This window comes from Typha latifolia, chromosome 4 (assembly GCF_019914945.1).
Source record: "Typha latifolia isolate L0001 chromosome 4, TyphaL0001v2, whole genome shotgun sequence".
In the NCBI taxonomy this organism is placed as follows: Eukaryota; Viridiplantae; Streptophyta; class Magnoliopsida; order Poales; family Typhaceae; genus Typha; species Typha latifolia.
The window spans coordinates 16044164-16056129 of NC_133089.1; the positions used below are offsets into that span (position 1 = coordinate 16044164).

An 11966-nucleotide genomic window follows, 5' to 3' on the forward strand; every position below is an offset into this window, starting at 1 on the left:
TATGTTATCCAGTAACATAAGGGCAGAGGATTTTGAAGGGAAAAAGAATGAATGAGGAAAATGAAAACTAGGAAGAGGGCAATTGTGGAATTAGAAAAGGACTTGTTTGCATAATTGCAAAGGGGCAATGGTTGTGATTTAAGGCGGCGGGGGTGTCATGGGTGAGAGAGAGAGAGAGAGAGAGAGAGAGAGAGATCCTTTCGTGATGGTCACTACTGCAAGGTGTCGTTGTGGGTCTGCAGTCTGGATAAAGTATTTTTTTGGTCTAGAAGACTGAAACTTAGAAGGGAAAAAGAAGAGGACATTGAGATAAAAGAAGGACCAGACAAAAAACTTTAAAAGAGGACACCAACTTTTTGAGTCCTTGCATATCTCTAACAACCATCCTCCAAATAGTTTATTAGTTTTCAGCTCGCATGATTCAGGTAATAATAATAGTAAATTGGATTAGTAATCTATGGATTATTCATCCACAAGAGTGTATATAAGTGTCCTCCTTTCTTTATATATATAAACTGCACAACTGTTTACAGAGAAGAAAAGGTGGAACAGGCAAAAGAATTGCTGCAGTACCCATGATCCAATGAAGAAAATGCCATTTTTGAGGTACTGAAAGAATATTCAGACAAGGCCCAGAAGAGTGAATCATATTTTGCGAACAGTAGCTGTGATTTTTCTCACATCTTGCGTAGAAAGAATTTACAACAGTACAAATTTTGCAACAGTGCATACGTCGGTAATGTTATATCTCTGTTAAGATGAACACCCAGTTACAAATTTTGACAAGGTTTATCTTTTAAAAATCTTGTTATTTCCTTTGGCAAAGGCAGTAAACCAGTTAAACGTCACTCATATAGGGCATTTCAATGATGAATAATACAATATAATTCTCAAACTGGTTTCACTTGGCAGAGTTTCCCACCCTCAATAAAGACAAGGGAAATTAAGAGAGTGTTAATAAACTCAAACAATAACTGATTGCGGCAGTGTATTATTCTGTCGCAGGAGGAGATAACTGGGGGCCTTTGATGGATGAAAAGAGCCTCGAATGGATGTCATGGTGTCTCTTTGTATGGTAGCTCGCAGGCAGCCAAGGGATTCTTGGACTTCACATGCCCAAGCATTTCAGCAACAGTTCGGCAGCGGCACTGGTTACCAGGACGGATGACATCTCCATAGACGGCCATCTCAATTATATCAAGCTCCCTGTCTACAAATAAACATGAAACACTCAAAATTTCAGAAACAAGCTAAGAAGAAAGATACAATAACTGAGAGAGAAAATTCATGAACCTTTAAAGAAAAAGGGAACAAAACAAAAATGGCAGAAGATGATCAATACCAAAATCAACTAAAATCAAATGATGAAGCATGAAGAATATGTATTTAGTAGAATTTTCTATTTCAGGTTGTCACTGACTCTAGACATGCCTTATTAACACTTTGCTATACCTCACATACCCATTACTAGGGGTAAAGTTATATGAAACCTTGTTTCTGTTCATATCTATGTTGGTTACGTCTTCCAACAATAAAAGAATCATAGTATCTAGTGTCATTGTCTCTAATCAAGTCAAATTTGGTCCCCACTCCCCAAGGTGCCTTCCACGTGATTTGGTTGCTTCCTACTGCATTATGTGGTCCGTGGTCCCTGTTGAATGCATAATGAACCACCTTAAAGAATTATTCTGCATTTTACCCTCAATAAGGTGTTATTCTGGACTTGTTAGCAGCATGGCTATATCTTGACCTCTCTTTTCTTATGACACCATCATCCATCTCAACATTCTTATATCATGTATGCTCTTCTTTTTTTCCATAGGAGATCTGATAATTCAGCAAAACCTAGATCTTCTTCATATGCATCTTCAGCACGCCACTTCAGAAGCCAACCAGAATTATAACAGACGAGCGACGACACATACTAGGAATCACCATAGACCGCCAAATATGAGAATCTGGTATATCTCGCACGTAAAGACATCAAGAGATAAGGCTGACACCTTTGTAAGGCCCATGGAAAGAGAAAATGTGCGACAATTAACACAATTCATAAAAATAGATGGTCCTAAAAATCAAAGTTCTAAGAATCGGTTTTGAGATTGGGATTGACTATTTGAAAAAAATATATGTATTTAACCGTACCAACTGAGACTTCAATCCGTAATAAAAAAAATCATCTTCTGTCCAAGATGGAGTCCTTTTACAATCTTAAATATCATAAGATAATTAAGAAAAAAAATTTGTTGTCATTTCCTGCAGACTTGATTACTTCGTATGACATCTTTCCATGTTATTTATTACAATCCATCAAAACACTTTGCCCTGTTTCAAGTCTGCAGGCAAAGCATGGTTACGGGTATTTAGTATTCTGTATTCTATCAGTTGTAGGCATGAGGTTTCCATATGTTTGCTGTGTCAAGCAGGAGAAAAGAAGATAAGAAGACATGGCTAGAGGAAAAGTTCAACCAAGTATTGTTGTTGCAACAATTCTGTATGCATGGTTAGAGAAAAAAAGTCTCAAAATGGCATTATTATCAAGGAGGATGGAACTATGGTTAAACGGAAGGTGTAGTGGTGTCTAGCACTTGAGAGATCTAAAAACATATCCTGCAGAACTTAAAATTTAGAAGAATACTTTGTTAGGCACCACTTATGATGACGCACAAAAGGGACGTAACAAGAAATCATCATCTTAGAAACTGAATGTTGTGATAAATGCTTTCCACTAGAAGAGATACAAGTGCTGGAGCTAATGTGAAGCAGTTTCTAAGATGACAACACTGAGAAATGAATATGGCGTCTTTAGAAAAGAAACAAAAAAAAAAAAATATTGCACTAGGCTTGACTGAAGTAGCATCTCTTCTACATAAACAGCAGCAATATCTAAATCTATAGAATTAGTGGAGGAGAGTGCAGTTGCACATTGTAGAAATGCAAGTTTGTGATGGTGGAGCTAAGTACCTGTTATAAGATTGAGCTTTTAGTAGGGTTACCTGGTCCAAAACAAATGAAATTTTCTCTTTTTTTTCCCGATAGCGTTGATAAAAAAAAAAAAACAATCTTGAATAAAAACTCCAAAAGAATTTGGCTTTTAGCAAGAAATTAATCACTCACCGGTGAACTTGATATCGCAGGAGAAGCCTTCCAGCTCCGCCTTGTCGACCCATTGTTTATCGGACTTATATCTATTAACCCTAGTCTGCAGAATTTGGCAGTTCTCCGCGGTCGTCTCGCCACCTAGAACAAAAAGCTAATTGTTTTTCTTTTGTTCTTCCAGAACTCGTAAACCCTAAGAAGAGCAAAACGGAACAACATCGAGAGGGAGGACCTTTGGAGAAGGGGACGATGTGGTCGTACTCATAGCAGAGGCAGCCGTGGCAGTTCCAGAAGCGCTTGCAGACGACGTTGCCGGCGGAGTCCTTCCGCCACCGCTCCGGGTGGCGGCCGGCGACGACCTCCGCCTTTTGCCAGCACAAAGCCTTCGCCTTGGCGTCGAAGAAGCGAGGGCGATCCTTCTCCTTCTCCTTCTCCTTCTCCTCGTCTCCCCCGCGCCGACGAGGAGAAGAAGACCCCATCACCTTTGGTACTTCCCCCTCCCTATCACTGAAGATCTCTTTCTTCTTCTATTCACAATAATAGACTTGGTATATATACAAAAGAGAAAAGGTGAAAAGCAAGAGGCTTCAGCTTTCCTGATTCACATCACACCTGAGACAATTGAGGAGAAAGGACTCAATGAAAGAAGAAAAGGGTACAGATTTCCTTTTTCTCCTCCATTTTCTTCTAAAATTTTTATCCAAATAGGAGAAATTAGTGTAAAACTACAAATAAAAAAGTCATCTTTTTGAGTTATTATAAGAATATTCAGACAATGGCTAGAAAATAATATATCTTATTTTGCAAAAACATTTCAGGGAATTCTAATTACAAATAGTTAATACTTCTTCTATATCTCTGTACAGAGATGAACACACCTCATTACGGATTTTGACAATCATAGGGGGGGCATTTCAACGAAGGTATATAATCCAATACAAGGCTCAAATTTCGCCAGGGCGGCTGACACTGCCATAGACGGCCATCTCAACACAAGATTCTAGAAATATTAGTAGTTTTTCCTTCAATAGCATTTGCCTTTCGAGTAAGAGCTTCACTTTGTCCACCACCCTCTTATTCGGCTTGAATTTGGCACTACTACGCGGTCGACTCACTACTTAGAAGAAGAACAAAAGAAGGGGCTATTCCTTCTTTCTTTCGAGAACTCTGAATTGCAGGAAGAGAAGGGAAGGAAATTGATATGATAAGGAGGACCTCACCTTTGGAGAAGGGAATGATGGCAGTTGCTGAGACGCTTGCAGACGACGTTGCCGGAGGAATCCTTGCGCCACCGGTTCGGGTCGCAGCCGTCGCCCAGCTCCGGCGAGGGCCTTGCTGCCTCCGTATACGACCAGAAGATTTCTTTTCTTCTCATCTTAATGCCAAACATTATGTTAATCTTTTTTCTTAAAAATAACATTAGCATAACGCATCAAATTTATTGGTCAATGTTTATTGTGATTAATATAAAAGATTGAAGATTTTATGAGAATATTTATTGTGGTATATAAAAGACTGCAAATTTCTGAGTTAATGTTTATTGTGATTACTCTAAGCGATAGAAAAATTTGAGACTACTGGATTGTCTCAGATTTTTGTAGAATTTTGATGATTGACTTCTCATTTGCTAATTGCACAAGAACTATATATTATAGGTGAAAGAATCTCCCTTTCGAGCAAATAAAAAGAGGCCATCTCTAAGATACCTCAGGATTTTGTGATGTGCTAATTTCACAAGAGGGGTGAATTAGCAAATCAGCCTCCTTCTAACCAAATGAAAAAGAAAACGATAGAAGAAAAGGCTGTGCGAGATGATGAGAGTCCAACAGAGCATGAGCATATGTAAATAACAATTGTAGCCCTCTCCACAAGAGAAATATTACAAACAATCACCAACTAGCAATGACCACCGTACCACCATAACACTTGGAACCATTTGTAAACGAGACTCGAGCATAGTTACCAATTCATAATGGCCATTTCCTTCGAAAATAGAATGTATATCAGCCAGAAGCAAAGTTGCAAAGAGCACAGAAACACCAATTTTAAAGAAGGCTATAGAATCCAGTTATTGAAGCAGATGAAATACTACCCCAGCAATCACTGCCTTGGTTACCGTGGCAAAAGCCAGCTCATGCAGGATGAATGTCTTATAGCAACTACCAAATATCTCGTGAAAATATAGAATGGTTTCACTATGCTGCCAGATAGCAAAAGTAGCCGCGATAGATAAAGAAAGCTACTTCGGGCCTATGTCCTTGAGAGCACAGATCTGCTCCTCGCCCATTGCGGACATAACAGTCACCACCAGATCCTTCCCTTCTCCAAACCCATCTTTAATCTGTGATTCATTCAAAACTTATTAATAGAAATCTGGACAGAAAGGATTATTATGTATGGAAAGAACTATACTTAGTTAGCCAGAGAAAGGAAAGAAAAGGCAAATATTAGCCTTAGAACAGGACTGACAGATAAGAGTAGACCCACCAGCAAAACTGCAAGTGCCTCTACACCTAATCTTGAGTTGAGGAGATGCACATGCAGCCTATTGGCCAAGTTTGAAAAGTAGGCAACTTCATGATTACTCAATGGAAAGAAAAGTTCATATATATATATATATATATAAAATCAACCAACTAGAAGTGATCAGCTTGCAAATGTTATTTTCTGATACACAGAGCTCACTTATGTTATTCACTTATATCTACCAAAAGGGTTAGCAACAAACTTAGAACACCCCTGCACAGAGCCAACAAAAAACTAGGAACCGTGTCGAGCAATTTCAACTTGTACTGTTTGCAAGCTTTCCCATAAATATTGAAATGATACTTATATGACACCCTACTCCATGACTGACAAACCAGCTAAAGAATTGCATTCCCTACTCTCTCCAAATCAAATGACAATTATAATGCCAAAATGAAAATTTTCAAGTTACTCTGGCATCAACATATTTTAGTCTCATTAGTCTCAACAAGTATACTTTACTATTGCTACCATGATATGTTACTTAAGCAAGTAAACCTCTATGCAGAGAAAATTACCATATAGAACAAGCACTAGTTTCAAATTTCTTACATGCGTTGTTATATCCAAACAAAACAAATACCATATGGAACAAGCACTAGTTTCAAATTCCTTCTTACATGTGTTGTTATATCCAAACAAAAAAAATACCATATGGAACAAGCACTACACAAATTTCTTACATGTGTTATTATATCCAAACAAAAAAATTTACCATATGGAACAAGCACTACACAAATTTCTTACATGCGTTGTTATATCCAAACAAAAAAATACCATATGGAACAAGCACTAGTTTCAAATTTCTTACGTTGTTGTTCTATCAAATTGTTTCTTTTTAAAGAGAAGATCGACCTCAAGTAATGAATTTTCAAAAAGAAAAAAAACAGATCGCTAACATTCACGAAGACATCTATGATAGTTCCACAAAGGAATTAAAATCCCCTTAACAAGAACTATAGTAATGGGTGCTCAAGCATTACATATCTAGGCAGAAAATACACCATAACATTCAACTCCTCAAACTTTCATTATTTGATTGGGAAACAAAGATAGGAGTCTTAATGTCAACTAAGCTCTATAAATTGGACCTAAAAGAGTAACAAATCTACAAGCAAAAATTATCAGCACCACAAAACATCTCATATGAAACAAGTATAAAGTAATATTGTGCTTTTGTTACTCCTTATCAGATCATGAAGAAAGAACGTAATATAAGCAGGCTAAAAGAATAGATCCTAAACCTTTCCATCTGCATTTCACTTATTAAGAAAGATATCTAGAACTCCAGCCAGAGTACAAAGCAAGATAGCCACAAATAAATCTAATAACTAACCTGAGAGAGCAGAGTATCATCAGTTGGGAGCCTCAGATCATCTTTGGTATTGCCATTTTCAGTTAGCAGACTCACCTGCCATATTGTCATAGAAAAATCAAATACCCAAAGAAAAATAACCAACAAGAGTGTACAATGGTTGCAGTTAGATCATACAAATCCATCCTCAGATATATCAATGAGCTGATATTCAGTACGATTCACATGGGGAACCTGAAAACAATACCAAATAAATTCATGTGTGAGGTATCCCGAATCCAACGGTCAGTTAAAACACATAAAAGATTTTACTTACATCACAGTTATGAGACGAGGGCACAATATCTTCAAGCTTTTTCCCATTGAAGATATCTATGGCAACAAAGTGACATTTAGCATGACCATGCTTCCCAGTCTTTGAGGTCGAAACCTCCACAACCTGTTGCGGCAATTGCAAACAAACACAACTTATAAAATACTAAAACGACTAGCTAAGAAACAGATCTAAAACTAAGTATTACCACACCAGAATCAACATCAGAAAAGAGAAAAGAAAGAAGATGCATGACAAGGAAATACCCAAATCTACAAACATAAGTACTAAAGCACACGTAACCTAGAAAAAAAAAAAAGTAAGTCTTGATGCCCGAAAATCTACAGCAACATACCACAGGAATATGCTGGAAAGACTGATAGTCCGTGCGGAAAGATAATGATGTAGTACTAAAACATTAAAATCTCACAAGTATCACATGCGAAATCCAAATTAAAGGCAGCTAGGTAGGATGGTACTCTAGTTCAGGACAAATCTGTGCAAAATACCCAAAACGAAAGTAATTCATTTTATTAATTTAATCTAGTCAGCGCATGATTCGGGAAAGCAATCCAGAGTCAACGATGTGAAGCATCATGTTGGCGTCAGCCAAATGATCAGAAGAAATCGTAAAAATACTCCAAACAAAAAGCAACCGAGATCAAGCGAGGAAGAACCAAATGTTATCAAACAAGGGGAGAAGAACAATCGAACCTTGCAGGGCCTTCCCTTGATCACGATGTATCCGTTCTTGCGGATCGTCCCCGCCTGCTGCGGGTACGTCTTGGAGGCTCCTGCATCGGCCTTCGATTCGAAGTGGTGCTCCTCGTCCGACATGTTTCCTGCTTCCACGGAGATCCTGATCAAGACGAAGAAAGATTAGTAACATAAACCCTAGCCGCGATCACGGAAACAAAAGCGAGCGAGCGAGCGAGAGAGACAGAGATTTACGCTAGATGAGGAGGAGGAAGCGATGGGAAATAGGAAAGGGCGGCTTCTCTTTTAGATAAGCGACGAGAAGAGACGAGACGAGACGAGACGGAAGAGGCCCGGACTCCACCGAGGGCGTAAAGTTTCTCATCTCGCCCTAAATGCTAGGTTAACGTCCGGGACGGATCCGGCCGTCGGATGGAGATACACGTGTACGGCCAGACGTCGAAATATGGGAAGATTAGTGGATGTTAAATTAAGCACGTGTACACTCTTAATTCTTTCAGGTAGGACATCTCAGCTACCGAGTTCTAATCGACCCGACCTCGAGCCCAGCAAGCTATTTCTTAGTCATAACAATATTACTAATAGGCCCCATATCTAGTCCTTAAATCTTATACGTATGATTGGGAAAATTTTGTTGAACAATTTCAAATGATCAGCTTGTAACTCAATCCAAGAGGAATCAATCTAAACACATATCATTTCAGCAACCCACCATAGATTTTGTTTGGCATGAAACAAGATTGAAGATTTAGTAGTAAAATGGATCACATCAACCAACACATTCCCTAAACCATGACGAATTCTGAAACAAGCAAGGCTGAATTCATTAAACTTTTATTGCTGGAAAAGAAACAAACATAGATGATATTTTTCCGTAAGCATACTCGAACGATGTAAATACCAGTTTGCTAAACAGAGATGCTAAACTAAAGCAGAAAACAAGTGACTAATTCGTTCCCGTCTTCATAGAGATGACATCAAAAGATATTCCATTCTCTTGCAGCCTTTGCTGGAGATCAGTAGGCCCAAAAACAATCCCTGGAGTGTAGACACCTCCTTTCGGCAAGTTTGAGCGCTGGTGGAGCACAATAAGAGCGCACTGAATCAAGACAATTGGAGTGGTCAAGTATCCAATCTCAGGACCAGAAACTCGTGTGATTATCTCTGTATCTGGTTTTTTCCCAGATTGGGATGCAGTACTTTCATCCATGTAGCCATGCCCAACAAACCACATCTTAAAGGTAGCGCTACTGACCTCCTCCTCCGTCGGCCCTGTCTTTCTAAACCACCCGAGGGAGAAAATCTCAGGGAATTTTAGGAGAAGTGATCTCCCAAAAGCAAATTTCCCAAGGAGTCCAATGAACAATCCAGTGAAGATGAAACGCACAATGCCCAGCAAAGATTTAGAACCGATCTTGACACCGAAATGTGCAGGCTTCACTGATGACCAGAAATTCTTCCTCTTCTCCACGTACTCATCACTTTCTTCTACTCCGGGAAGGCCATGAGGATGCTCCGTCAGTGTTGCAAGAGTTCGGCGAACAACTACAGAATCTGCAGAAGGTAGCTTTACTGCCCATAGTCCAATTGTCTTCTGGTGCTCAACCAATGGCCCTTTAGGAGGTGGGGGGCCTGGAATCTGCAAAAGGAGTGACCTTTCTTGTGTTATTTTTACAGCATCAATTTCATGTGTGTAATAAAAGGTCAGACAATCAGTATTAAGTGCAAACAGGCTAAAATTTTAATGCACTAAGTCAAGAAAATATCATGCTGAAATCTTCATAAATATAACTTGAAACAACAGATGAGTGATACAAGTTAATTTGAACGGAACTAGTACTCTCAAATTCAAAGAATCTTGAAGAGGAAAAATGGACATAGGAGGACTAAGAAAGACGGCAGGCTAGGCAGCAGTTTGTTGATTTATTTCTCCAGGCTTCTACATGACATCTAAATAAGTAGTATATGAGGTATGAACATGCCCGCCTTTCATATTCTGTCTGGTGTCAACCTTCACTTTCTGGTGCAAACGAGAAATTGCAGGAAGGGAGAGAATAAAATAGCTCCCTCCATAACTTTGCAACCTGATCTTGTCCAAAGGAAAACATTGTTCTCCTAAAAGATCCAAGTCAACTTAATTGAACTATACCAAACATTACGAAAACGCTAGCAAAAGTTTGTGGATCTCTTAATTGCAAAGCCAACTAAGCAATACAATTACATCACACAGAAGGAGAAAAGCGGCGTATAAAATTCATTTATCAGTCTGCCTCTCTTTACCAACTGCAGCATTCCAGTGAAAAGTTCATTGTTTTTTTTATTAGAAAGCATAAAAACCTGCATTTCCATCTTGATCACTATGATGAACTGAATCAAATGAGCAGGCATATCCCTTCTAGAATTCATCTCTCCTAGTTAAGAGTTACATTTTGATCTAAAATTGATCGAAAACTGAGTTTATGCATCTTTCTTCTCCTTCCCAGCACTACTATAGCTTATAGTCACTTGAGGTTGTGTTAAAACAATTTCAGAAAACTTATTAACTTTACAAGGAAGAGAAGCTCCCAGATTCCTACAACAAAATGGCAAAAGCTGGGCAATTGAAGAATTTAGTGCAACATACTTATCTAAAAGAATCATATATCACCCAAGAGCATTAAAAGGAATTAAAGGGACAGCATCAAAACCAACATACCTTAGGCCGAGGTCTTCTAGGTCTCGATCTCCTCAACTCCTGCAACTGCTCAACGTTAGCCACACCGAGCACCGCCGACTCATACGTCCCAAAGTTTCCCACAATCTTTCTCTCAGACTCCAAGCTTAGATACGCCTCCATCCGATTCACCACGCCAACACCTTCCCACTTCCTCGAATTAAACAAAACCCCCAGCTCCGCCGGCACCGAGTCGAATCCACACGCCGAAACCACCAAAGATCCAGTCTTTACCGCCTTCTCGTGGTACTCCGCTTCCATCCTCTCCATAAACTCGGGCTCCCCGGAGATATCCAAGTAGTCGGCGCCCGATTCGACGCAGGCGGCGACTACAGCCGCGCCGTGGAGGCGGAAAGGGCCGACGCAGCTGAGGAGGAGCTTGGTCTGGGCGGCGACGTCGAGGAGGGATGAGTGGTCGGAGACATCGGCGAGGATGACTGGGATAGCGGGAGGAGGGGTAGGGGAGGCGGCCCATTCGAGGGCGGCCGCGAGCTTGGTAGGGTTCCGGCCGGCGATGGCGATCGCGAGGGAAGGGGAGAGGTACTTTAAGGCTTCGCGGAGGACGTATTTGCCGGTGAAGCCGGAGGCCCCGAGGATGACGAGGTCGAACTTTTTAGTCTCTTCGTTCGCCATTGTTGAGGTCTGGAGGAGATCAAGACGACTTTTTTAAGTTGGTTTTCGATGAGATTGATCGATTCCTTTGTTTTCATCATAGTTGGTGTCAGAGCTATTAAATGACACGTAGAGAGAGTAGAGTGCGTGCAGAGTAGTTAGAGGGCAATTCTAACATGGGATATGATATTACTGGATAAGATGGGCTTATTCATGTATAAGCTTCGATAACTCAACGAATTTATCCTTGTTCTCCTATCAAAAGAGGGATGAAGTGAAATAATAATAATAAAAAGTCTCAACCTTGCCTTCCTATCAGAGTTTAAGAAGACCCATAATAAAGCTGAAGAATGACATCTTCCTGCTTCAAGGAGAGATTGGCATAGATCTTCGTTCACTCTATTTGCAGTTCATGTTCTCTGCTGCTCACTGTCATTGGCTTCAAATATCAATCCTATCTCAAATGGAAGAATTTGATGCCAATTTAAGCTCTCCTCAAGGACTTGATCACCTAATTAAACCAAGATATAACCAGACAATTTTTTTCAATCCTCTCTGGTTAGCTACAATTCTTAGATTAGCAGCTTCACTCCATTTAGTTACAATTAACCGGCTAGAGTTTAAATTGGGGTTGAAGAAGAAAATAATAAACAAAAATAAATAGAGAATAA

General features: G+C 39.7%; 3 protein-coding genes across 5 annotated transcripts; all 3 read right to left on the reverse strand.

Annotated features, from left to right (window-relative positions):
- Positions 1-788: 788 nt before the first annotated feature.
- LOC140786284 (uncharacterized) lies at positions 789-4723 on the reverse strand. Of its 2 annotated transcripts, none has more exons than XM_073134589.1 (4): positions 4320-4723; positions 3332-3711; positions 3118-3240; positions 789-1210 (listed from the first exon to the last, which is right to left on the reverse strand). In XM_073134589.1, exons 2-4 carry the CDS (start codon positions 3576-3578, stop codon positions 1056-1058), a joined length of 525 nt encoding a protein of 174 aa, XP_072990690.1. In that variant the 5' UTR covers positions 3579-3711; positions 4320-4723; the 3' UTR covers positions 789-1055. The 2 variants fall into 2 exon arrangements, with proteins under 2 accessions (XP_072990690.1, XP_072990691.1); XM_073134590.1 differs by having other exon boundaries at positions 3978-4723.
- Positions 4724-5055: 332 nt separating this feature from the next.
- LOC140786285 (eukaryotic translation initiation factor 5A-2-like) lies at positions 5056-8329 on the reverse strand. 2 transcript variants are annotated; one of them, XM_073134591.1, is made up of 6 exons: positions 8205-8329; positions 7968-8112; positions 7257-7379; positions 7118-7174; positions 6962-7036; positions 5056-5440 (listed from the first exon to the last, which is right to left on the reverse strand). In XM_073134591.1, exons 2-6 carry the CDS (start codon positions 8088-8090, stop codon positions 5339-5341), a joined length of 480 nt encoding a protein of 159 aa, XP_072990692.1. In that variant the 5' UTR covers positions 8091-8112; positions 8205-8329; the 3' UTR covers positions 5056-5338. The 2 variants fall into 2 exon arrangements, with proteins under 2 accessions (XP_072990692.1, XP_072990693.1); XM_073134592.1 differs by having other exon boundaries at positions 8195-8323.
- Positions 8330-8770: 441 nt separating this feature from the next.
- On the reverse strand, positions 8771-11446 carry LOC140787331 (probable mitochondrial saccharopine dehydrogenase-like oxidoreductase At5g39410). Its single transcript, XM_073136199.1, has 2 exons — positions 10666-11446; positions 8771-9609 (listed from the first exon to the last, which is right to left on the reverse strand). Exons 1-2 carry the CDS (start codon positions 11314-11316, stop codon positions 8917-8919), a joined length of 1344 nt encoding a protein of 447 aa, XP_072992300.1. The 5' UTR covers positions 11317-11446; the 3' UTR covers positions 8771-8916.
- Between the last annotated feature and the right edge of the window lie 520 nt (positions 11447-11966).

Coding starts and splice junctions, on each gene's coding strand:
- LOC140786284 (XM_073134589.1), bottom strand. CDS start 3,578: ATGGGGTCTTCTTCTCCTCGTCGGCGCGGGGGAGACGAGGAGAAGGAG. Junction 3,241..3,331: donor CATCGTCCCCTTCTCCAAAG/GTCCTCCCTCTC, acceptor TTTTTGTTCTAG/GTGGCGAGACGACCGCGGAG. Junction 1,211..3,117: donor CTGCGATATCAAGTTCACCG/GTGAGTGATTAA, acceptor GTTTATTTGTAG/ACAGGGAGCTTGATATAATT.
- LOC140786285 (XM_073134591.1), bottom strand. CDS start 8,090: ATGTCGGACGAGGAGCACCACTTCGAATCGAAGGCCGATGCAGGAGCC. Junction 7,380..7,967: donor TCAAGGGAAGGCCCTGCAAG/GTTCGATTGTTC, acceptor TTGCCGCAACAG/GTTGTGGAGGTTTCGACCTC. Junction 7,175..7,256: donor CCTCGTCTCATAACTGTGAT/GTAAGTAAAATC, acceptor TATTGTTTTCAG/GTTCCCCATGTGAATCGTAC.
- LOC140787331 (XM_073136199.1), bottom strand. CDS start 11,316: ATGGCGAACGAAGAGACTAAAAAGTTCGACCTCGTCATCCTCGGGGCC. Junction 9,610..10,665: donor CTAGAAGACCTCGGCCTAAG/GTATGTTGGTTT, acceptor CTCCTTTTGCAG/ATTCCAGGCCCCCCACCTCC.